This window comes from Onychostoma macrolepis, chromosome 23 (genome assembly GCF_012432095.1).
Source record: "Onychostoma macrolepis isolate SWU-2019 chromosome 23, ASM1243209v1, whole genome shotgun sequence".
Classification (NCBI taxonomy): Eukaryota; Metazoa; Chordata; class Actinopteri; order Cypriniformes; family Cyprinidae; genus Onychostoma; species Onychostoma macrolepis.
The window spans coordinates 6,101,628-6,129,201 of record NC_081177.1 but is presented as its reverse complement, the minus strand read 5'-3'; the positions used below and the strand labels follow the sequence as shown (position 1 = coordinate 6,129,201).

At 35.7% G+C, this 27,574-nt stretch overlaps 2 protein-coding genes across 3 annotated transcripts in view; one reads left to right on the top strand and one right to left on the bottom strand.

Annotated features, from left to right (window-relative positions):
- kcng1 (potassium voltage-gated channel, subfamily G, member 1) overlaps positions 1-27,574 on the bottom strand; it is a 76,963-nt gene that overhangs the window by 48,860 nt on the left and 529 nt on the right. Inside the window, exon 2 of one of the 2 annotated variants that reach the window (XM_058762457.1) lies at positions 5,713-5,826. The exons of the other annotated variant lie outside the window; for it this stretch is intronic. The gene's annotated coding sequence lies outside the window, so the exon portion shown is untranslated. The remainder of the gene's footprint in view (positions 1-5,712; positions 5,827-27,574) is intronic. 2 annotated transcript variants of the gene reach the window in all.
- On the top strand, positions 2,637-5,226 carry LOC131532263 (E3 SUMO-protein ligase ZBED1-like). Its single transcript, XM_058763778.1, has 2 exons — positions 2,637-3,454; positions 4,554-5,226. Exons 1-2 carry the CDS (start codon positions 2,637-2,639, stop codon positions 5,224-5,226), a joined length of 1,491 nt encoding a protein of 496 aa, XP_058619761.1.

The following is a 27,574-nucleotide window of genomic DNA, read 5'->3' as shown; positions in this document are numbered from 1 at the left end:
TCAGGAGGCAGTATGTCTGACAGGATGTTTTTTGGAGGTTCTCAGAAGACAAACAAAAGGCTCCTACAGGATTTCTGGCCTGATGAATCTGACGCGTGAATGACGGGTTTGATAACCCACCTCACACAATCACGAAAGACAGCTGGATTTATAAGCGACTTGATGACTCACTAAAATGAAACGCAGAATATAAATAGCCTGACAGCAGTGTATTCGTTTACTGTTATTGAACTGCATTTTAATGAAAATCTCTCATTTCACTTCACTTAAAGGGGCCATGTTTCAGTTTTTTCATCTCTTATAATGTTAATCAAGAGTTCTTGCACCAAAAACTCTTTTAATTTAGCTGTGCTCCTCTCTCTTCTACTGCACTGCAATCAACTTGGAAATTACTGGGTCACTTTGTGTCAAATTAACCATAATTCAGAAACTTCCCCAGCTCTAATTTTTGATTTTGTTCATATTTTTCTGAAGAAAGACAAACATTAATAGTGATGAAAGCCGACATTTTAAATGTCCCAGATGTACATTTACGGAGAAATCCACTATTTTGTGTGTGTGTGTGGGGGGATGTTAAAATGACTTCAAAAAGATGGCAGCATCGTTGTTTTATTTTTTACACAGAGATTGGTAAGTCTATTAATAAAATCAGTTGACTTTATCTTTGTTTCATTATATGTCAATGGTGACAGTTCAAGCACTTTTCAAGGTTTTTTTTTAAGTTAGCATGGCTGTAACTCAAGAAGTATTAAAGATATCTTAAGATATCAGTTTTTTTAGCAAAAAAACAGTTAGTAAAACACTCTTTTTTTTAACTGTACGCTTGCAACACATACTAGGATTGCAAGTTTTGTTTAAAATTAATCACCTATGAAGCAAACAGAGGCATTACCATTTTATTTCTTATATGGCGTAATGAGAGTGCAATTTACTGTACAGTTGGAGGTTTTTGCTACTCTACCTTTAGAGGAGCCCAAACTGATCACGTTGATTCTCGTAGCTTCATAAAATTACAGTTGAACCCCTGATGTCACATGGACTATTTTACAGATGTCCTTGATACGTTTATGTGCCTTGATCATGGCAGTATCCTTGCTGTCTACGGGAGGGTCAGAGAGCTCTCAGATTTAATCAAAAATATCTTAATTTGTGTTCTGAAGATGAACGAAGATCTTACGGGTTTGGAGTGACATGAGGGTGAGTAATTAATGACAGAATTTTCATTTTTGGGTGAACTATCCCTTTAAGTTTCACATTTATTTTTATTTCGTATAACAATATATTTCATATATGGAAATGTAATATGTGTACATATATGTAAATGACCTCAGTTATGACTGGCTGTTTTGCAGAACTGTGAACATTGATGTATGTCTATGTACACAGTACATTAAAATCCATTCTTCAATTCTTTATTAAACCTTTCTAGCTGGCTTCCAGATGGACAAACTGAAGAAACAGCAAGAGCTAATCTTGTTTTTCACCCTGACATGTTAATTGTGTTATTACTGAGGATGGGTGGACGCTGTCTTCTTCTTCATCTCTGGAGATATAACTGCACATTTGACCCTGCTACTCTGTTCCTCACAGCTAGTATACTAATATTAGCAAACTGTTATGCTGATAGCAAGCGGCCCCCACAAAGCAGCATTTACACAAGCCCAAATACCAGCACTGATGCAGCTTTATCTTGCTGTTTTACAGAGACGAATGTAATTTAACCAATCCATTACTGAAATTCTAACATTACACTGAAGTATAAGTAGATTAAGGTAGTTTTTGCTGTACTGAATTTAATTTCCGCTGATTTAAATACAAAGATCACTGTGTCCAGACAGGATGCGTTTCATTATCGTATTATTGTAATGAGAGCATCAGGATTAAAAGTGCTTAGATGTCATGAAAAAAGTGAAAATGCTATATATATATATTTTATATATATAAATTAATAAATATATAAACTTTTAATAATAAAAATATTAAAAGTGAAAATGCTATATATATATATATATATATATATATAAAATCATTAAATATAATCATTACAAAATTAAAAAGAATATTAATTATAAAATATCTAAAAATATAGTTTTTAAAAATAAATTTTAAATAATGTATATAGTTTCTATTTATATAAATGTACCTGTATTAATGATAATGCAATATATATATATATATATATATATATATATATTAGTGCTGTCAAAATTAGCGCGTTAGCATGCGATTAATTTTAAATATTTAATGCATAAAAAAAAAATTACGCAATTAACGCAGCTATTTTTTTTATTTTTTACTTCCTGTGGGAGCTAACGTGTGTACTACGTGCGTGCCACCCTAGTCTCGAGTTCGGCCGAACCTAATCATCCTGAGTAAAGATGGATAAGAGCAAGGAAGGACTTTTAGACGGAAAGTTTTACTATAAAACGTTGCCCAATGGATCTCTGGATAAAAAAAAAAAAGTTATCTGTGCATTTTGCAAAGCCGAATTTATTTACCACAGAAGTAATTCGTCTTTGGCATATCACTTGAAAGCAAAACACTCTAGCGAAACGATCTCTACAGGGCCTCGCCAATGTAAATTACAGGAGTGTCTTATTCGTGGGCAAATGATGAGATCTGTAAGTGACAAGGTAATGAATGCTTTGGTTGTTTGGATTGCTAAAAACTGCAACCCCGTTAACATAGTAGATGATGATAGACTAAGGGAAATCATTCGAACTGCATCAGGAGACACCTCATACAATCTGCCCTCGAGAGGAACCATCATGTCAAAAATACACACTTTGTATGAAGATGAGAGGGCACGGAGGATGAACATGATAGAGCAAGCGACGCAAATCACGCTCACAGGGGACCACTGGACTTCTGTCAACAATGACAACTACTTAGGCGTCACAGCGCACTTCATTGATAAAGAATGGAAACTGCAATCATTTGCACTAACTGTGAGCAAAACAGAAGAACGAAACTACGCTGAGGCATGTGCTGATTATTTTCTCAATGTCACCAAAGAATGGAAAATTGAGGAAAAGCTAACCACACTTGGCACTGACAGTGCGCGTAACATGGTCGCTGCTGCGAGACTGCTTCCATTTGAACACCTGCCCTGCACGGCCCACATTTTGCAACGAACTGTCACGGTTTCCATTCACGGCAGTGGATTCGAAAGTGTTCTAGCCAAATGCCACAAGATTGTCGGGCACTTTAAGCATAGTCCATCAAATTCTCAGGAGTTAAAGGAACAGCAAGTTGCATGTGAACAGAAGCAAGAATCACTAATTCAGGATGTTACAACAAGATGGAATTCGACCCTAGAAATGGTCAAGAGAATCCAGCAAAACAAATCTCCAATGACCACTACCCTGACTCAGCAAAAGAGCAGTGTTGCCATGTTGACTGCACAGGAGCTTACCAAACTGCAAAAACTGGAGGAACTGCTTGAACCTTGCAAGTAAGTTAATATGTGTGTGTGTGCGCGCATGTGCGTTTTTGTGACAAATGAGGACATAAATTTGTATAATGACATAGGTATCACAAGGTGAAGGTGACTTATGAGGACATTACCCCATGTCCCCACTTTTCAAAAACTTACAGAGTGAGTTTTTTGGGGGGAAAGTAGAAATGTCTACTACACAAAAACAAACGTGTGTGTGTGTGTGTGTCACGAATCCGGTCTATGAACTTCCATTCACTCACCACCAGAGGTCACTCGCTCACCACATTGACTCTCACACCAAACATCACACTGGACTGCATTTCCCATCACCCATTGCACTGACGACACACACAGCTGATTGCACTAATCACACTCACACATGATCCTACGCACACACTGATTAAATGTCTCACATAAACCCTGGACTTCCTCTTCCTCCCTGCCGAGTATTATATGCGCTTATCGCTCCCCTAGCTTTAGCTACTCTACAGAGCCCTTGTTAGTTATCCTAGTCTTGCCTTGCCTGTTTCGGATTGTGTTTTCCCCTGCCTGAACTATTGCTGTCGTTTTGGATTTACCTCTCTTGTCTAGCCCCTTTGGATACTGTTCGCTGTCTACCGACCCAGGCCCGTTTTGGATGACTCTTTGCCTTGCCTATTATATACCTGTTTGCCACTGTTTGACCCTTGCCTGTATTTTGACCACGTTTATTAATAAAAGCATTGCACTTGGATCCGCTCGCCTCTTGTCTCATCGGCTTCGTTACTGTGTGTGTGTGTGTGTGTGTATGTATGTGGGGGGGTGAGGGGGTGGTACAGTCAAAGCATTTGAGGCATGCTGCATAGAACAAAATCAGAATGCAAAACAACATAAAAAAAGGTGAGGAAGAAATAAAAAGATGGTATTAAAAGAACATAATACATGTACTAGTAAAAAGTAAATAAAATTACAATAATAAAATATGAAATGGCAACATATTCTTGCCATTGTTTTGTGTGTGTGTGTGTGTGTGTGTGTTTGTACATGTTGCATACAGGCACAAAGGTAGTGCATTTCTGTGCAATTAATACCAATTTACTGGCATGTTTACAACACCTTGTGCTTTCCATTGCAGATATGTAACTGAACTGCTAGGTGGAGAGCAGTATGTTTCCTGTTCAGTGGTGCTGCCAGCCTTGTGCCACTTGTTCAAAATTATGGAGTCCACAGAAGATGATCCAGTCTACGTAGTTAAATTCAAAAATGATTTTACCACAGACCTAGCTAAAAGGAAGGACAGCACAAACCTCACATGGCTGAAGTTTGCTACTGCTTTTGACCCAAGGTTTAAAGACCTGAAGTGTCTTCCCAAAGATGAAAGGAATGAGGTGTGGACTTCAGTAAGCAACCAGGTAATGGCAACAAGTCCTGGAAAACAACAGTCTAACGAGACAGCAGAGCAACAGTCACCAAAGAAGAGAAGGATGTCTGTCTTGCTGGTTACTTCTGATTCAGAGACAGATGAAGACGAAGAGTCCATAGAACAATGTCTGAACCGCTACAAAGCAGAGCCCAAAATGGACATGGAGGGGTGTCCACTACAGTGGTGGGCAAAGAGAGAAGCAACACATGCCAGGCTGGCACCCATTGCATGCAAGTATTTGTCAACCCTTGCAACCACAGTGCCTTGTGAGAGGTTGTTCTCGCTCTCAGGTCACATCGTTCAAAAGAAAAGAGCTACATTGTCCCCTGATAATGTCAACAGACTGGTCTGTCTCAGCAACTGGCTGAATGTGAAGGAGGACTAAGCTGAATTGTTTCTACTTTTCTAGTTAATGTTCTGAACTCTAAGCAATATTATTTTATATGGAGTACAATTTTATGTATTCTTTGTTGTTATTTATTTTTCCATATTTGCAATGCCTATATTGTGGACCTTTTTGCAGTTCACTTGAACATTGAAAACATTTATGTTTTTTATTGGCTTTGATAGTTTTGATATTCAAATGGCACTTTAACATATAGGCTTGTTTTTTTGTTTGTTTTTTTTGTTTTTGTTTTTCTGTAAAAAAAAAAAAAAATGCCTTTCAAGCCAAGTGTCACGGATCGGCCGGGCCCTGTTCTCCACCAATCACAACGATCCACATCACCCGAGTACTAATCACGCTCACCTGCACCTCCAGCTTATAAGCCCTCACTTCAGCCACTCTAACTGTCCGATCTTGTAAACACAACGTGGACTCGAACCCCTAGAGAACTGCTCTTCAAGTATATCCTTTAATATTGATACTTACCCTTTGTGCCTTACCTCCTGTCTCTGCTCCTTGTGTTCTCCTCTCCTCCCAGATTGTCAGTCTCCGGATTCGGTGTACCTCTATGGATTCCCTCGTCTCGTCCTTCCCGCAACTCTGTGGAAGAGAAAGTGATCACTAGCTATCTCACCCGTTCAGTGGTTCCCCAAGACTTCCATACTCACCTCCAGTCGTCAGTTCATTTCTCAGTCTGCCTCATCCTGTTCAATAAACACCATCTGGTTATCACTTATCTCAGCGTCCGGCCCTTTATGTTACACCAAGAGCTAATTTTGATTGACACCACTGATAGATAGATTAGATAGATTAGATGGATGGATGGATAGATGGATAGATGGATAGATGGAAGGAAAGAAAGATAGATAGATAGATGGATGGATGGATGGATGGATGGATAGATGGAAGGAAAGATAGATAGATAGATAGATGGATGGATGGATGGATGGAAAGAAACAAAGAAGGATGGATGGATGGAAGGAAAGAAAGAAAGAAAGAAAGAAAGAAAGAAAGAAAGAAAGATAGATAGATAGATAGATAGATAGATAGATAGATAGATAGATAGATAGATAGATAGATAGATAGATAGATAGATAGATAGATAGATAGATAGATAGATAGATAGATGGATAGATAGGAAGGAAAGATAGATGGATGGATGGGTGGAAGGAAGGAAAGATAGATAGATAGATAGATAGATAGATAGATAGATAGATAGATAGATAGATAGATGGATGGATAGATAGATAGATAGATAGATAGATAGATAGATAGATAGATAGATAGGAAGGAAAGAAAGATAGATTTATAGATAAAAACAGTTTATATAAACATAATACTAATTATATAGTTAAAAATATAGTTTATTTAAATATGTTTAATATATGAATATAGTTTATATAAATTGACCTTAGGGAATTTAGGGAACTTCGTGATTAAAAGTGCAAAATGTAAACAAATAAATAAATAAAAACACATATATATATATATATATGTATATATTCGTTTTGTAACATTATTGGATATAATAAAAATGATAATACAATTTAAATTTTAAGTTTATATAAAACAAATAAGTGCACAAGATTAAAATAAAGAATATTAAGTACATAGTTTATTTAAATTTTAAATATATTCATATAGTTTATATGTATATATTAATTTATTAAATTTTGTGGCATCCTGGTTATTTCTTTCACCCATTTCAGTGTCAGGATTTACAAGAGTCCTCAGACTAAATTATATAGAGCAGCAAGTGTGGCGCGGAATTACATCTGACAAAGAAAATCACATGCAAGCATCCCCATCATGCTCAGCGTGCAAATTGAATCTGTGAAGACAGTGTTTCAGTTGGTATTCTCCATCAGTCGTTTCCCACAAGCCACAATTTTTTTAGCTAGATTAGATATCACATAAAAATCCTCTTGTTTTTTTGGATCGATAAGAGCAGTTTATTAAAAAAAAAAGTGCTGCAGGAAAATAAATCAATTGTGAGGTCTGTTTACTAGAGGCTCAAAGTTTAAATAACATCACAAACGATCACGTTATGATATACACACGGCACATGTCTTGGCCTCTGTAGCGGCACAGGGCAGGATCAGGAGTAGAAAAACATTCCCAGAGCACACATTCACATTTATCAGACGCTTTTATCCAAAGCGACTGACATTGCATTCAAGTTACAGTTACATTTGATCAGCTCTTGCTTTCCCTGGGAATCGAACCCATGATCTTGGTGTTGCTAGCGCCATGCTCTACTATTTGAGCTACAGGAAAGCCTGTAGCTCAAATGAGCTCAAAGGAGAGCACTCACAGACCCTGAGAGCCTTTTAAACGTTTTCATCCAGGGTCGTGACCCTTTCCTTCCACCAGCAGAAAGTGTCTCACCTTGTGTTTTCACACGGCGCAGAGGGAATTAAAGACTTTGTTCTCCAGTGAAGCAGGATGGTGGGCACTGACCAACGGGCGCAGCCTTTGAAAGACGCTGAGGCAAAAGAAAACCCTGAAGAGGCTGCGGTGACGTGGAGCTTCGGGCTTCAAAGGTGAAGGGGACAATGCGAGAGAGTGTTTGTGATTCTGTGCATGTACCTGGTGTGAGCGTCTCATCAGAGCGGCTGATTGCGCAGCAGGGACACGCTCTGATTGATAGCACAACAAGAACTCTGGCAGTGTAAGGACATACACTGTAAACAATGACAAAATTTGATGTCATTTACAAAAGCGTTTTGACATTTTAAAGGAACAGTTCACCCCAAAATTACAATTTGCTGAAAATGTATTCACCCATAGGCTATTCAAGATGTAGATGAGTTTGTTTCATTATAGCAACGGATTTGGAGAAATATAGCATTACATCACTTGCTCGTCAATAGGTGCCGTCAGAGTGAGATTCCAAACAGCTGATAAAAACATCACAATAATCCACAAGTAATCCACACCCCTCCAGTCCATCAGTTTACATCTTGTGAAGTGAAAAGCTACATGTTTGTAGAAACAAATCCATCAAGACGTTTTAACTTTAAACCATCTCTTCTAGCTAATTATGAGTCCATAATCCATAATAACAATTCCTCCATTAAAAAAGTCCATCTCCTCACATCAAAATCCAACCATTTGTTTGAACCACATGTTTGTCAGATCTGTTCTTGAATGTTTTCACTTGTAAATGGTGCTTGATCTGTGCATATTTCTCTCCTGATTCGGACGAGATTACTTTTTTTTTACTGGAGAAAGCAATATACAGGCCAATATATAGGACTTTGGGATATAGGACTTGTCTTTTAGCCAGAAACAACTAAGTGAGTCTATAAACATCTATAAACAAATGATGGATTGGTTTCTTACAAACATGCAGTTTTTCACTAATTGATGGACTGGAGTGGTGTGGATTACTTGTGGATTATTGTGATGTTTTTATCAGCTGTTTGGACTCTCATTCTGACGGCACCCATTCACTGCAGAGGATCCATTGGTGAGCAAATGATGGAATGTTACATTTCTACAAATCTGATGAAGAAACAAACTCATCTACATCTTGGATGGCCTGAGCACATTTGAGAACATTTTCATTTTGGGTGAACTATTAGTTATTCAGTGAATCATGGGGCAGCATAAATATTTTAATGGTACTTAAGTGCGTACATGTGATCTACACTGAAACTGGTTGTTGCTGTTGCTGTAACCAATATGTGGTTGCTTTGTTGCTACAAATTGCTATTATGCCAGTGACAAATTGTGTGAATGCCAATGACAATGTTCAACAGTTTCAACTAAAATGTCACACTGTGCAAATGTACAATATGCAATACCTTTGCATTCAGTAAACAAAGATTTATTATTGTCATGGACTATTAATCAAGTGTGTGAGCCACATATTACCTTTGTTAAAGGGCAAACATTCGGAGACAATAATAAATGGATCAAAACAACCATTGCAATTTTTTTTAGACTATATAATTAACATCAAGACAATATCATTAATTAGAACTGCAATTCTACTGATGCTCTAGTTGTAATGAATAAATGCTATTGGCTTGTGACTCAATGAGTTTGTATTGATTCCCAAGAAATCCAAGACAAACATAATCCCCCTCTGAAATGAACAATACAGACACAGGATTTGCAATGCAAATTCAATTTCACCACACGAGTTTCAGCTAATGGAGTTGAAATGACAAAGGTTTGTAATTTCAGGAGAGGCACATAATTTGCTGTGCAGCTCTGCAAGTGACTAAGATGAGATAAATAACGATCAAATTAAGCAAGAGAAGTAATGATCATGGTCTGATATACTGTTGTGCATTTTGTGCAAAATCTGCACTAATTGAAACATTTAAAGATTATTAATAATGTCACTGTGTATTATGCAATAATATGACATTTCAGAAGATTTCTATACTTTAATAAGTGAAAATTACCTTACTCTAAATGTAGTCAGGTTAATTTGATCATATGAAATAATATTTTGGACTTGAACAAACCTGAAGAACTAGATAAAAAATAAAGTTAGCAAGAGAAATGATTCAATTTACCTGCTGCAAACATTTTGACCTATCCTATTACTTTATATAATAAAAAAATATTTAAAAAACAATTACATTTAATTAATAAATGTAATGATTTAATGCAATATTAACTACTACATTTATGATAACTCATTCTAAATATTTTTTATTAATTTTATGTATGATTTGGAGAGTCATGCAAATAAATCAAGTGAATATGCAAGTTAAATGAGCTTTTTCTTTTCACATATTTTCAGCTACTGCTGAATAAAGCAGGTTACATCGGAAAAAAAGAATTCAGTGACACAAAGTTTATCAAAGTTTATTAAGTTTAGAAAATTCTTGTTTTCCTTTAGAGGAAAAAAAAAGATAAAAAAATAAATTTTGTTTTAAATTTAAAGCTGTTTCTATGGATACAGAATTGTTGCTATGTGACAGTGAGGATAGAAAACATGTGGCATGTGATGAGATTCAGTCTAATATGTAGTCATTTCTACTATAATCAGTTTTCTGTGTGATTATATGTAGTAGCATCCTGTCAGTCATATAGTCAGTCAGTCAGTCAATAGTATATTTCTACTTCAACAATCAACTCAAAATGCCACTACATATTCTTGGACAAAAACAAAACAAAACAAAACTACACAACACAAATCAGGTTTAGCCTGAAATTTCATCAATTTTATTATTTAAGTCTTGTTTACTTTGAACTGAATATACTGAATTTCTTTCTTTTTAGAGTCAGTGTTATTTTAGTATCATTGAAATATGATTATAGTTTTTATTAATGTTTTGAATGAGGTTTTTTGTGTGTGTGTGTGTGTGAAGTTTTTGTATTTTTGTTAGGGTTAGGGTTAATTTTTCAGTTTTATATTTTATAAATTCTTCACTTTAGTTTTAGTTATTTTAATACATTGAGTTAAATGATAACATGAGAAATGTTGCCTTGCCAACTACTTGAATAATCCTTTATTTTATTTCAGTTAACATTTAATTGATTTAATATAACATTTTTTTTTAATGGTATTAATTTTAGTTTACTATAATAAGTATAATAACCCTGTGTAGAGTCTCTGTTTTTATGTATAGTTCAATACACAGTTCTGAAAGTAATGAAACTTTAAAGTTTAAGTTTGAAGTCCAAGACAAACTGATAATAAACTTAACTATTCGACTTGATATTTTCAGATATTCTCTTAAAGAGATACTAACAACATCATCATCAGTCCTCCATTGTAGGTCACTTTGGATAAATGCATGAATGTAAATAAAACAGTGCCACTGCATGCTGTTTACAAGCATTCTGCACCAATTACTCTGAAAAACAGAGATGAATTATTAGGATTATTTGCTTTGCAGAAAGTCTCTCATCCCCATCAGTCTGGACACAAATGCCATCCAGAATTCCCATGCAGCTCAGATCCAATTTGAATTCTCTTGTGCTCTACATTCACGCCAGCTAAATGTGAACAACAACTCTCAGTATGTGACAGTATGCTGAATAAAGGCTATTTTCTCTGTTAAATTAGGGTCTTGTGTTCTATACGTTCATCTATTTAACATGATCATTACAGCGCATACATACATGACCTGTCACCATCACAGGTCTCTGTAACGGAGCGCCACGCCATAAAGAGAATCCGTGTCCTTCCTGCTGGAGAAATAATGAGCTACTTCAGCCAGTTATTTGCATTGATGGACAGCTATACAATGGACACGAAACTACCAAAGATGCCTCAAACAGTTGGAAGCAGCTCAGAGCTTGTAACAAGAAATTGATTATTTTGGTTGTATTTTCATCAATAACAACAACAACACCTACCTAATGCACCACAGACACACTCCCAAAGCAAAGGCTAACATAAAAGAATAATGCGGTCTTGTAAAATACCTTAATTTGAACATATTCTAAGGCAGCATCATATCAATTATATATTATTGTGTAAAAATAAAATAACAAAACTGAAATCAATAAACAATGTAATTCATTTAATTTATAATTCAACTAGTTGCCAAGGGGCATCTCTCATTTTCATTTACACTCAAAATAATTTTGACAAAATTTTAACTCAGAAACTGCCAGCAAATGTCATAAATAATTACAAAGAAAAGCAAGTTTCAAAGTATAAAGTTTTTTTTTTTTTTTTGTTAAAATACTCCAATCATCTGTTTCTCTCAGGACCACTATCATCAAAGATGATTGGCAGTTAGCATACAGTTTGGATTGGTGGTATGGCTCTGTTCTGGGCAAGAACTCTCTGTGCATCCATGCAGCCCAGCAAGGATAAGAGCCAGGAGAGCAGTGATAACGCCTCATGGTAACAGAACAGAACCAACATAAATGTATTGCAGAGATTATTAATGTTCAATAATTTAATGTACACATTTTAGAAATTAGCCTGATTTAAAAGAGAATCCGAAGGCTGAATCCTGACTGGACAAGGAGGAGTTGGGGATGGAGGAGGGTCATTAGCTATCGAGCAACGTGAAAGCTGCTGATAATACTGAAGGACCTTATATATGAATGCTGAGACAGACGTCGTATTCCTATTGGTAGATGTGGATCAGCTGAGAGTCAGCTGATGCAAGCTTTACTTACATGACCAGCCAGAACTAACGCTACGCTTGATTTTATTTACAACTTGGACAAATAATTTTTACAGTTTGACTTTAGGTATAAATGTAACTAAAACGGAAATAAAAAAAGAATTTAAAAAACTATAGCAACATAAAAAAAAACAAATAAAAATGACAAAATCACAACAAAATTACTAAAACTTTAAAATTAAAAGGAAACAACATATAAAAGTAAAAAGTAAATTGAAATATTAATAAAAACAATACATCAACGGCACCAAAATAACACTGAGTCTAGCTCTAGCAAAATCATTCATAATGGTTAATCAGACAACATAATTATTGATTATAAAATGCCTACTAAAAAGTATGAAAGCTGGGTAACACTTTACAACCTGAATTCCGGAAATGTTGGGACATTTTTTAAATGTGAATAAAATGGAAACTAAAAGACTTTCAAATCACATGAGCCAATTTTTTATTCACAATAGAAAGTAGATGTAACAGAAGTGGCTGGACACAGATGGTAAGTAAAAGTATATGATTGTTTATTGCACAGAAGAGTCAATGGAGAAACAGGCAGGAGAATGAACGGGTGAGTATAACAGTCTTTAGAGATCTTCCTTGAGAATCGGAGCAGAGAATAACTGAGAATCTTGTCTTACAGGGATCCAGGAGAACAGGAGACACGTTGGAGGAGCACACACCTCAGTATGCTGGAGACTGGGGAGAACTAGGAGACTAGGAGAACTACGGAAGAACACAGGAGGTAAGTCACACAGATAAGTATAGAATGCTGTTCAAAGACAGAGAGTCCACTTTGCGAGTACGAGACCGGACAAATGTGCTGACTGAGGTGTGTGCTTTTGTACTGGCTGATACTGAGGTGATTGAATGTGTGACAGGTGCAGGTGCTCAGAACTCAGGTGATAGTGTTCATTGTGATTGGGTGGCGGTGGAGCCTGGCCATTCTGTGACAGTAGATAACACAACAAATGTTTAAACTGAGAAATTTTATGCACAAAATGAGCTCATTTCAAATTTGATGCCTGCTACAGGTCTCAAAAATGTTGGCACGGGTGCAACAAAGGGCAAAAAAGCAAGAAATTTTGAAAAGATTCCAAAATCTGGGAGAACATCTAGCAACTAATTAAGTTAACTGACATCAGGTCTGTAACATGATTAGCTATAAAAGGGATGTCTTAGAGAGGCAGAGTCTCTCAGAAGTAAAGATGGGCAGAGGCTCTCCAATCTGTGAAAGAGTGCGTAAAAAGATTGTGGAATACTTTAAAAACAACTTTCCTCAATGTCAAATTGCAAAGGCTTTGCAAATCTTATCATCTACAGTGCATAGCATCATCAAAAGATTCAGAGAATCTGTGCATAAGGGACAAGGCCGAAGACCTTTGTTGGATGCTCAGACGACACTGCATCATTCATCGGCATGATTCTGTCAATGACTACGTTTACATGGACATCAGTAATCTAATTATTTACCTTATTCTGAATAAGACAATATTATGATTAAGGTGTTGCTTTTAGAATATTCATGTTCCCATTTTACATGTTATAGTACATAGATCGATTAATGGCACACGTCATTATATCACCACGCGACGCCATCCGATGTCCCTTCCAGAATGTCACGTATAAGCATATAATTCGCCTTCGTTATGACACCATATACAGTTTTGGGTGTTTCATTTTTAATTTTATGAAAGCTTCAAGTGCAGTTAATTATTTGCTAATTATTAACACCGAAGGCGGTGTTGAAGCTCTTTTGTTTGCCATCAAATGGTTGACCACTGCCGTGTGTGTATCCTGCCACAAAATGCGGCAAAATGTCCTACACAACAGTAATAATGTGATTAAGGTGTTTACATGTCTGTACTGCACTTCAATAATGCGACTAAAATAGGAATACTCCACATATCTTAATTCGATTTGTGTTTACTTCGATTATGACTTTAGCTGGATTAAGGTAATCAAAAATCTCTGTTTACATGGTAGATTCTTAATCAGATCATTGTCTTAATCGTATTAAAATCGGAGTAGTGATGTCCATGTAAACGTAGTCATTGACATTACTAAATGGGCCCAGGAATACTTCCAGAAACCACTGTCGGTAAACACAATCCGCCGTGCCATCTGAAGATGCCAACTAAAGCTCTATCATGCAAAAAGGAAGCCATATGTGAACATGGTCCAGAAGCGCCATCGTGTCCTGTGAGCCAAGGCTCATTTAAAATGGACTGTTTCAAAGTGGAAAAGTGTTCTATGGTCAGACGAGTCCAAATTTGACATTCTTGTTGGAAATCACGGATGCCGTGTCCTCCGAGCTAAAGAGGAGGGAGTCCTTCCAGCATTTTATCAGCATTCAGTTCAAAAGCCAACATCTCTGCTGGTATGGGGGTGCATAAGTGCATACAGTATGGGCAGCTTGCATGTTTTGCAATATGAAAGGTATATAAAGGTTTTAGAGTAACATATGCTCCCCTCCAGACGACGTGTATTTCAGCAGGACAATGCAAAACCACATACTGCAGCTATTACAACAGCATGGCTTCGTAGTAGAAGAGTCCGGTGCTGAATTGGCCTGCCTGCAGTCCAGATCTTTCACATACAGAGAAGATTTGGCACATCGTTAAATGAAAAATCCGTCAAAGATGACCACAAACTCTTCAGCAGCTGGAAACCTATATCAGGCAAGAAAGGGACCAAATTCCAACACCAAAACTCCAGAAACTCATAACCTCAATGCCCAGACGTCTTCAAACTGTTTTGAAAAGAAGAGGAGATGCTACACCATGGTAAACATCCCCCCGTCCCAACTATTTTGAGACCTGTAGCAGGAATCAAATTTGAAATGAGTTAATTTTAGGCATAAAATTTTACAATTTCTCAGTTTAAACATTTGTTATGTTTTCTATGTTCTATTGTGAATAAAATATTGGCTCATGTGATTTAAAATTCTTTTAGTTTTCATTTTATTCAAATTTAAAAAACGTCCCAACATTTCCGGAATTCAGGTTGTACTTAAAGCCTTTATGTATAATGTATTACAAAGGGCTATTAAAAATGATAATGCATTATAATTAAGGAATGATGGACGATGGGCCGTTGAATTATTAGAAAATAATGCACACCAGAGTTGCATTATTTTCTAATAATTCAATGGTCCGGAGTCAATTATTCTGCTTATACTATGGTTATAGTAAAACCGTCCGGTTTTTGTACTTAAAACGCTATTGTGAGTAGGATTAATTTCTTCTGCATCTCATCCAACGCATCCGTTGCTAATTCCAAAATGTAATTTTAGACCTAGTAACGGAGGCTTGAGTCATTGATAGCAGAAAGAGAGAGAGAAAGAGACAAAGAATAAGCATGTGAATTACCTCTCTGAGTCTGTGTGCCTCTTAACAGTGTTCGGCAGCAGTGTCTCTACAAATAGTAAAACTTTAAGTTCATTTTCTTCAAGAACAGCGCTGTTGTTACCTCACTTGTGAGAAATGTCATGTAGCTTTTAAGTTGCTAAACTATTTTACTGACAAACGTGTATATTTCCGTGTGTGCATCTATAAGGGAGAGAGGGCTTTCCGTACATAAAACAAAACATAATTTTGTCTTTTTATCCTATTGTTTACTATATTTATTTGTTTGGCCGGTGTCTTTGTGGGTTTTAGATATTTTGCTGTTGTAAGACAGTTGAAATAACTCAAATCATTTGGCGAAGTGATTTGGACATGTAATGTGGTCAAGAGCTGCCTGGAACTACGTTCATTGTGCGTTTCCCTGAACGTTAGAACGTTTGTCAGCCAATCAGATTCAAGCATTCAACGGCCCCGTAGTATAAATAATAGGGATGGGCGATATCTTATCGTTTGCGATATACCGTTGAAAATTCTCCTCACGATAAAAATGTGTCTCCTCGCGATAATAACGATAAGTCTAGTTGATGACATAGTTTTGCGAGCGACCGATTCACTGTTCACGTGCGGAGTGAAAACAAGCATGGCGGAAGGCGGACGTGAGGCTGAGGAGGAGCTTGTTGTTAAGCAAGGAGCTACCTCCACAATTTGGAACTGGTTTAGAAAATCAGATGCGGAGTAGAGGCTGACATTTTTTTCGGGAATCCTGCGGGATGGGAAACAAAATCGCTACGAATCACGTGATTGGGACGGGACAGGAAAAAATGTCATCGGTAGTGGGCGGGACCGGGAATAGTAATGATACCCAACTTTATACACAAATATACCTTTTATATAAATAAACTATAAACTGTATATTTTAATTCGGAACTAGTTGCCCTGTCTCGCTCTCCTCCTGTTTGCTTGGGTGTGGCTGGTTAAGTGAATGACGCAGTCCGTGACGGACAGATCGTTAACGGCTGGTCTGTGTGGTGAGAGTGGAAGCTGAATAGCGCGCTCGCTGCAGGACAGGCGCCGGTGCGCTCACTTGCTCTTAAAATATCCGTAATTTTTGGTCATACAGATAAAAGTAGCCTAATATACATCTTTCGAATCTGTAAAGACTCTATGTTTATTTGTGTACACTCAGAATAACAACGAAACGTTGCGCTTTAAAGCAAACAGGGTGCGCTTTAGGTCTCTGAGCGAGAAACTTCCGTCTTTGAAAAATATATCTATAGAGAGTGAAATGTGTACTTTCAAATGAAAGAACAAAATTCAAATAGAAAACGTGTGTGTTAGCATGGATGATTTACATAAAATTTAATGTGTGCAACGTAGCCTACACTTTGCATAAACTGGCTTTCAGTTCAATATAATAACAAAAAACTACATTTTGGGTTTTTATTCAACTAAGGTGGGCACGCTGTGACTGTAACTGACAGATTTCGGCCAAAAATAAATTAATTAAAAAAAATAAATAATAAAAAAAAAAAACGGAGTGGGAGGGAATGGGAGTAATTCTTCCGGGAGTGGAACGGGACCGGATTTTCCCCCAGTTAGTGTGTGTATATATATATATATATATATATATTTTATTATCGTCATTGGTATCGTTATCGCAATAAATACCTGAAATTATCGTGATCAATTTTTTAGGCCATATCGCCCATCCCTAATAAATAGATACAAATATTAATTGAAGAATATTATTGTTTTATTTCAATATATTTTATTAAAATCTTATAGATAGATAGATAGACAGATAGTGGCAATTGTTATTTTATATCCCACAGTGTGATTTAATTGTTTACTATTTTTTATTTCTGAGGTGGAAACAAATTGTACATATAGTTCAGTCCAACTACAATTATTAATTTACTCTTCATTTGTGCGTGCTGTGTAATTCTGTGATGATTAAATTATTGTGTCATTATCTTTGCAACATGTAAACACTAAGTTAGTTGAGGTGTTTCTTATGTAAACTGTTTCAAATTGCTCACTCGTGTGGTTGCATTTTACTATGCTGCCTTGGACATGCAATACACAGCAAGCTTGCAATCTCAATTTTATTTATTTATTAGTTTTTGTGTCTATTTTAGTCTCGAAAAGCAGACAGCCCTTGATAGCTCGGCTAGCTACGGCAGACAGATGCTCTCTACCTTCTAATAAAGTCAGAATCACAAATAATGAGGCCACAAAGAGTGAGGCCTGGCAGAGTAAAGGTCACGGCCCTGGAGGACACGTTATAGAGGAGCGCTGAAGTTGTGATGGACGTCCAGCGACTGTCCACATGAGCAGCTCTTCATGAAAAAGCCACAATGATTCATCTGTGCTGGACAACATGCCATTAAACTGGCTTCCTCTTACCGATGAGATCATGTGCACTGCTGCCCTCAAAGAGAAACAGCTGCCCACGATCATCCTCTATTATTATGACTGTTTTCTATGCGTGTGCTATAATGGTAATTTCAAAATATTCCTGCCTGGAATATGGAAAACACAGAAAATAGCCAAAATAAGAAAGCACCATGCAATAATGAGAATTAGTTTATAATAAGCTACTTTGGTGGATTATTAGTGCAGATATCACAGTTCTCAAGGTGGCTTTTATACTAATAGAGGTTAATGTTTAACTCTTTAGGATCCTAAAGTAGAACTTCCTAAACTTCTTTTTAATTTGCTTTTTCTCAAAGCCGTGCTTCTTTTCTTATTAAGAGCATAATGACTATTCACTGTTGGAGGGACAGCTGATTGTTCGAAATGATTTGGGACGCCACTAATTACACACATTAAAAGGCCGGGGTAAAAAAAAAAATAGATAAGAGCCTGTATAATTAAGCTTCCTACTCACTTCACTTTAGTGTGTGTGTGTGTGAGTGTGTGTGTGTCAAGAGACCCGACAAATGCAACGGACGACAATTTGAACAGTCAGGAAACATGTGATTTGGACTTGGCAGATCTGTCACTGTGCAGCTGCATGATCTGTTGATGTACGAGCCGATGGAAATCCCTAAGGAATGACTGTGATGATGCCTCCATAACAGAACAACAAGAGTCTGTGAAGCCAACATCGGGAGAAGCAAGGTCCTTATCGCTAATGAAAAAATTATTGTGACAAACTACTGAAAGAACTGTCAACGAAAACATAAAAATGAAAACAAAATTGGCAAATGAATGAAAATGCGCACCACAATAAGATGAAAAAGAAATACAAATTAAATACACTTTACTTTTCATATTGTCAAACAATGTTGGTCGGTCCATTTTACAGTGTATCAAATATTTCACACCAGACTTAGACAGGAAGTGACATGGAAAGCCACAAGCTTTTTTTTCTGTCTCATGCTGTTAAATATTAAATTGATGCTACTGGGATAAACTGGTATTCAACAAAAGAGCAGCACATTGCAATAACAGTGCAGTATTTAAAAATTCTGAAATCGTAATTCAGTGTTATTTTAGTATTATTTATATGCTAATATAGTTTTTTATACATACATTTTTTTTTTTTGATTTTATGTTTATATTTTCTGTTTTCACTTTTAATTTTAGTTAAAGTTTTAGCGATTTTGTGTTTTTGTCATTTTTAATTGATTATTTTAATTTATTTTAATTATAAAAATTATATCTTAATGATGGATTTGTTTCTTACAAACACAGCTTTTCTTTTCACAGGATGTTAACTGATGGACTGGCGTGGTGTGGATTACTTGTGGATTATTGTGATGTTTTTATCAGCTGTTTGGACTCTCATTCTGACGGCACCCATTCACTGCAGAGGATCCATTGGTGAGCAAGTGACGTAATGCTACATTTCTACAAATCTGTTCCCCTGAAGGGACAAACACTACATCTTGGATGGCCTGAGGGTGAGTAAATTTTCAGCAAATTTTCATTTTTGGGTGAACTATTCCTTTAAACTAACCACCCTAACAAAACTTATTTTCTATTCAGTCAAAAATGTTGTACAGACAACACTGAAGAACCTAAAATCTCATTTAAATACTATAAAAACCTCAAACATTGGAATATGAATATATTATATATATACTGCTAAATGTAGCAGATGGCACATTTAAAGCATTTTAAAGCACGTATTCATTTGTATGTAAGACCCTGGAGCTTTGGTGTCATAATCGATCAACGCCAATCAGATCGTCGGTGTTAAGACTCTGAGGGTGTAAGACTCTGAGGGTGGATGGCGGCACTCATGATGGCAGCACAGATGGCACTGGCAATGCACAACATATAAGTGTGTAGAGATCATCTGGTCTTTCCCTCCAAATGTCGGAAATGTTTGCACTGTAGTTTATAACGCAGGCAGTCTTTTAACGAGGTTGCTTTGCTAACGTGTCTCTCAAATGCTCAGACTGAACCATCTAGAGAAGAAAAGAGGGAACATTTTTTGTTTCATTTCCAAATTAGGGGTATGCAATATTGACAAAAACAATGATATCTTGATATTTATTGGGATTTTTTCTGATATTAATATTTTGCTAAGTGTGTTTTTGTGCTGGTACCTTGGCTGGTTAAAGGGATAGTTCACCCGAAAATGAAAATTATGTCATTAATTACTCACCCTCATGTCGTTCCAAACCCGTAAGAGCTTTCTGACCCTGCATAGACAGTAATGCAACTACCATGTTCAAGGCCCAGAAGGTAGTAAGGATATTGTTAAAATAGTCCATGTGACATCAGTGGTTCAACCTTAATTTTATAAAGCTACGAGGATACTTTTTGTGCGCAAAGAAAACAAAAATAACAAGTTTATTCAACAATTTCTTCTCTTCTGTGTCAGTCTTTGATGCGCATGCATGACAGTACTACTGTACGTTTGCATATCATTAAAACAAGAATTACAATATTATCGCAGACAATAAATATTGCACAACCCTATTCTATATAAATGTAACATGGTTAAACCATCTAAACCACCACCAAACCAGCATTGAAATTTGTGCTAATTAAGCTAGTCTTGTCAGAAATAATATTAGGACACGCCTACCTATACTAACCAAATCAATATATTTCAGAAACACAAAGCAGGTGGTCTGCATCCAAACCAGTTTAAGTTAGAGAGTGGATGAATCGCAGGAAATGTACAAATCAATGTACAGCACACTTTTACAAACCAGCTCCACCAGGCAATGGAAAGAGCATAACATGAATCACTCGGCTGGAGACTTCACAGATCTCACAGGCTGCACTGAAGAAGGCCGTTACTTGCCTTTGTCTGCTTTCTCTCACACAGGGTCTAATTGGACATCTCTGTCTACATACTAACAGCGAGGGGGAAATCTAACTAGCAGACAGTGAACTGGATTAGTACTACATCTCAATACTCATTATAGGGCAAAGAGTCTACATGTCACACACAATGGGGTCCAAAAAATAAAAATATTTGAAATTCGTAAAAATGGGCACAATGACCTATATTAAAATCAAGAAATTTTCCTTAATTTTCCATTTTTCCATTGTTTTACCTGTATTTTGAATTTTTTTTTTTTTTTTTTTTACTTCATTGCATTATGTGTAGGGTTTATGGAAACATCAATAAAATGAATGGATAATGGCAAAAAGTACAGTACATCTTCTGTTAATTATTTATTTTACAGTGTAGTGAAAGTACATTTATTTTGATTGTGAAAGGTTTTTATCTATCTATCAATAAATGCCATCTCATGGCAAGTTGTCACATTGATATTAGGGTGTGTTGAATTTCTTAATACATAAGATAAAAGCATTAAATAAAAGCGTTTGCTTCCCAGAAATTCTCTTAGCTATGGTTTGATATTTAGTTTTTAACTTTTACAGTTTTACTGGTAAATTAATAGTTTGTTTCAAAACTGTTACTGTTTACATTTTTCAAGTCGTGATTGACTTTTTTGGCATTTCTGTCAAAAATTGTACTTTCCTCAAATATCATTTAATAACAGGCTGTGACAACTTACCCCATAGAAATGTAAAATTTTCTTAAAATTTCCTGGACAATAATGATTTGAATGTTCAATAGCTTTTCTGTAGTCAAGATTTCAATCTTCCCTATATAAATAACCACAAAATATTACCTGGACATTTCTATAAAAATATCACATGTATAACAATAACCAATATTTACAGCAAAAACGGTGGAACTATAAACACTGCAAAAGGAATATATCTGAATACTAGTTTTCATCTGCATGGACTGAAAAATTTCAACAGTGAATATTTATGTACATATTTTCTACTTCATTATGACAAACTGACACAAGCAATTTAAACGAAGTGCCTTGCTAAACCGCTGTTTGTAAAAAAGATAAAAGCCACGCTGAAATTTATATGATCTCACATAGAGATAAACATTATGTAAAGTAAACAGGCAGGAGAGAAGTGCAGCGTGCATGCGGGTGGGCGGAGGGCGCATGTGCGGTGGGAGTTCGGCCTGTCGATAATGAGCGCAGCTATAGAACTACATCAAAGCCTCACAAGCCATGGATGTGCGCTTAATGGTAGAAATAATGACCTGCAGAGGGCAAAAAGATAACAGAGAAACACCTCCGAATGCAATGCTCATCTTTCACTTTGGTTACAATCAGCCTGATTTGAGGAGCTTTTTGATTCCCTGCTTCAACAGGTTCGCAGGTTATTGATGGATCTGAATTTACAGGGATGCATCTTAAGAGTTGAATTTCTGATCAAACACTCATTATTTAAATGTTATGTCAAATAAATTACATTTTTATGCATTAACATTATCCCAGAGATTCTATATTATTATGACTTTTTGTCTATGACTGGACATCCCTCTACAGGCTGTGAGAGGAACATGCACACTTCAGTTCAACATCTACCACTGCATTATTATTAATAAATCTACAGATGTCAGATATTATTCCTTTGCCACTCGAGACTACAAACTGACAACTATTATTCACAAGTGGAAAGCAAAACAGAATGGATCCTATAAAACACCAGACAATTAAGATAAAACATATAAAGAAACAGTTCATCTAATAAATGCTTTTTAAAAGCTGTATAAAAATCCATTAGGAATTTCCCTTCATGTTCAAATAGGAACAGCATTCTGGTTCGGAACAACACGAGAGTGAGGAAATCATGACATAATTTTCATTTTTGACTGAACTATTGTGTTAATGACAGCAACAGGTAGATCTCAGCAGTAATTTGAGGTTCGTTTACCACATGGAGAGGTGATAGATTTTACTGAAAGAGACAAACAGAACAACTATCTGCTAATATCAACGACTCGATCAAACATATGAGCACAGCATTTTTTGCCACCAGGGGGCGAAAGTGCAAAACAACCACATTCATCATTATGTTGACTATTACCTACAGAGAAATACAGTACTGTATTCAAAGCTCACTTTTTTACTCTACTACACTTCAGTTGTTTAATCTATGTAATATTATGTTCATGCACCCCGTAACACATGCCAGTGTATTTACTAATTATATCGTTAATGGTTATGCACACTCTAAAACATTTTATTTATTGTTTTTCATGTATTTGTATGAGTTCCTATTATACATAAATTATTTTAAATGAACTAAGAAGTCTTTTACGCTCACCAAGGCTGCATTTATATAATCAAATATACAATAAAAACAGTGAAATATTATTTAAATTTTAGAATAAGACTTTTCTAGTTTTTAAATATTGTAAAATGTAATTTATTTTTGTGATGTAACGATTTTTCAGCATCATTACTCTAGTCTTCAGTGTCACATAATCCTTCAGAAATCATTATAATATACAGATTTTCTGCTCAAGAAACATTTCTTATTATCATTAATGATAAAAAGAGTTGTGCTGCTTCATATTTTGTATGATAGATTTTTTTCAGTATTCTTTGATGAATAGAAAGAACAGCATATTTATTTAAAATAGAAATCCGATTAAATGATTAAGTTAATGCATCCTTGCTGAATAAAAGTATTCATTTCTTAAAAAGAAAACGTTACAGAACTTTTGAACGGTAGGGTACAACGGGGTACCACACACGGGGTAAAAGGCCCACGGTATTGATACAAATACTTCAGCTAAAATAATGCTTTTTAAAATAATGTCTAAGTTAATACTTGTTCAAAACAATCACTTTAGCAAACTTTGTAAAGTTTTCTGCTTATTTTGAAAAATAAAATAATTAATTTGTGTTCAATAAATATACTGTCATTAAAATGTTAATATAAAAAATATATTTTAAAATACAGAAACAAAATCATTTTAATAAGTAAAGATTATGAAAGTATTGAAGGAGATCCAATAATAATTGAATATATATTTACAGTAGTAACAACAAAAAAATATATTTTATTATATGATATGATTAATATCATGTTTTAAATATGATGGTTTCATTCTAAACATGGTGATTATCTCTAATATGGACACCCAACATAATATATGATATTTACCATCTGAATCTAACCATGTCATGTCAACAAATGGAAAAGTCAGCCTTCTATTAATTATCATGTTAATTACTGTGCGCCTTTAGCCCCAAGCAGAAGCGCTTTTACCCCAAATACTATACTTTTACATCTTCTTCCGTTATTTAAAAACTGTTGCTTTAATTATCATAAACAAAACTGAAAATCATAAAGAAGACTTTTGTCTCAAAATGTATGCATTATTTTAAGCGATTCTCATTTGCTACTTAAATCTACAACACTTTAAAAAACATAAAATATTAGAACAAGCAAGCCCAGAATCAGCTTTGCACTGCTGCGCGCGATCGTGTCAAGGATCAGACAAATATACACGTGCATCTTGAAAAGCGAATGTTTTGGAAAGTGCTAAGCCATGTTTTTGTGCCATCTAATGGTTTAGATGAAAATAATATCAAAGGCGCCTTTTACCCCGTTGTACCCTAATGTTTATATAACACATCGGGTGGAATTTTGACTTGTGCATCATATTTCCATATGAAGCCAAAACAATACATCAAAATGTTATATCATTATGAAATACCCAAGATGTTCTCTATCTAAATCAGAAGAAATTTTTCAGATATTGTAATCAAAGGGGAAATGGCACATATATTAGTTCTCCTTGTGCCAAATCGTTTAAGAATTTGTGGATTTTCTAATGTGGGACAGCTCATGCTCAAATCTGGGACACTATGTTTTGGGTTATAAATAGTCAAATGTTTACAAAGTAAACTTTACACTCATGGTTAAATGTGCATACCCATGTTTACTTAATTCATTTAGTAGGCCTACAGTGTGTATGCTGTCTTCATAAGTCTAAAAAACTAGTAACATATATGTTCATATATGGAATGTTAAATACAATTATATAACACAGAAATCTTATATTATTTAAAATAATTTATTTGAAAAATGACAGATTTCTGGCAGTAATAATAATAATAATAATAACCATGTTATAAAGTCAAAACTGTAAAACTGAACTTAATAAAGATAGCAAAATGATTTCATCATTTATAAAAAAATTGGAACATGGAATGCCTTTAAAACTGTTATTCAACTTCTATAAACTTCTAATATTAAACTTCTTTTTTCAAAAGCTTGTGTTAATCAAATTGTAATGGTAAAAACACTTCATAACAGAAATAAGCAGCTTTGGACTCATCACGGTCCAGGATCCCTTTGTCCTCTAGTCTCTAAATTTTGAGTCTGGATCTTAAAACAAATAATATTGCTGCATTATAAGCTCAAAAATGAACAAAAATACATGTATGATATTTAACTTTCTTAATGCATATTTTATCAATTGAACAACATAGTATATTTGACTGTCCCACTTTTGAAAACATCCTTTTTTTAAAGTGGGATGACAAAGATATTCTTAACACATTTTAACAATATTTTTGCAAATTTTGATGCACAAATACATCACAAATATAATTTGATAACAATTTAGAACATTGTTTTATTTATAACAGATTTATATCCTTAACATTAATTGTGTCTAAATCCTAAGCCACTGTCATTTCAGTGACCTTTACAAGACGTACTTCTTGTTTGATGATTTTCATAGCCACATTTCTGACATCATTTCCAGAAAGTCGAGTGATTTCAATAACCTGACACCCCTGCTCGAATTCAACACCAAGCATGTTCACTTTAATGTTGTAAAAGAAGAGATAAATGCACTGAAGCATTACACTAATCCACCCTACGTTCATTTTCTATGCCTTTATCACAATTTCTTTCAGAGCAAACCGAGATCTTTTACCTGGATACAACCCATTGGAAGACAGATTTGAGAAGCATGTTGTTTACTTGCTCTTGGCAACAGTGCTGCTCAGTTTGATTGAGTTATTAAACATTTTAGCTTTCTGATGAGGTAACAAGTGGTGCATTCGAACCTCGGGAAGGTGACTAACGTCTCCCGCTCTATGATGCAGTCGTCCCGGCTACTGTACAAACGCAGCATTATTCAATCAAAACAAGTATTTACTGTTCGTCAGGGGTGTGACATGTTATTTCTATTCGAACAGGGCCTTATTTACACGAGGTCTGCAGCGATTGCTGCCACGCAGGCAGGCCGCAATACAACGGGTGGCCTTTTCCTCGAACCCAAACCCACTCGAAAGCAAGATTACCGTCAAATATGCAGCCGGATCAATCATGCACAATGTCAATGTCACATTTCTGAGTCTGAGGTCATAGAAATTAGCTGTTAATGTCCATCAATGTTTCATTATACAAGGAACGTATTAAAATCAACCTTCATCGGCTATTATTGCGCTATGATGTCACTCACTACTACCAAACTACATGCTGTTCTGCAGATCAAACGCTCCGGTTAAGTCACTCGCTGGGCGCTTTTCCAGTTCTACACAATCTTACTCAAGGAAAACTGCTTTGAAAAGACTCTTCAGTGGCACAATGTTGAATGAAATTCCCATCCAGTGAAAACACGCACGTTATTTGTTCTCTGGCCCTTGTGCATGAGATCTGATTTGATTATCTAATCCGAGATAAAGGGCATATGACTCACTGCATATCTGCAACAGCGAACATAAATGGGGGGGAATGTGTCTGCGTTGTGTCGTGCTCCACGTGCTGCTTTATTTATTTATTTTGCTCAAAGCTAGTGATGTCATACCGAGCCACTTCCTGAACACTGGGTTCATTCACACCATCCGCCCCAGTTAGGGCCCAAACAAGCTGTCGCCTAGCGACCGGGGAACCGCTACAAGATGCTTATTTGTCTGAGAGGCAAAGAGCTGTGAAGTCACAAAGGGCCACATGGGCCGATGCCATCAAAGGCGCAAAGTTCTGTACATTTCTGCTCAGATTTAATGATTGAAATATCAAGCAAGCATCTGCTGTATCAAGGCGGCGGAGCTAACTGAGACTATCAATGATTAACTGGTTTGATTCAGTGCAACCGGGTGACATAAAGAGAACAGGTGTTTCGTAGAGTCAACAGCACCATAAACACGGTACACAAAACTTGTGCTAATTGATTTCTGAATACCTGCAAGTCTCTGCTTATCATTTTTCTGGCCAAAATAATTTTCGTGAAGCTTGATGAAATATGTTTTTGAAACTGAAAATATATTTAGTTTCATCCTCCATATGCTAAAATATATTTCAAAATGTATTGAAGGGGAAAGAAAATACATTTACAATCTTCCAGTAGCCTACATTTAGGCTAAAATGCGTATGCAATAGCAGAGATCAAAACTAGATTTTGTATAAACCATTTAATATGTCATCATCATCATGTGTTAGAAGTATATTCTGAAATAGTTTACAGTAGAGGAACAGGAAACAGGAATGTATCAGTTCTGAACATCCATATAAATAAGTCAGAGACAAAGGTCAACTGTGACATAGGCCTAAAGTATGTGAATATATTTTCTTGGATATGTT

Bases quoted from the DNA above. Each gene is read 5' to 3' on its own strand.
- LOC131532263 (XM_058763778.1), top strand. From the start codon at position 2,637: ATGAATGCTTTGGTTGTTTGGATTGCTAAAAACTGCAACCCCGTTAAC. The intron at 3,455-4,553 runs GTAAGTTAATAT...TTTCCATTGCAG, and splicing joins GAACTGCTTGAACCTTGCAA to ATATGTAACTGAACTGCTAG.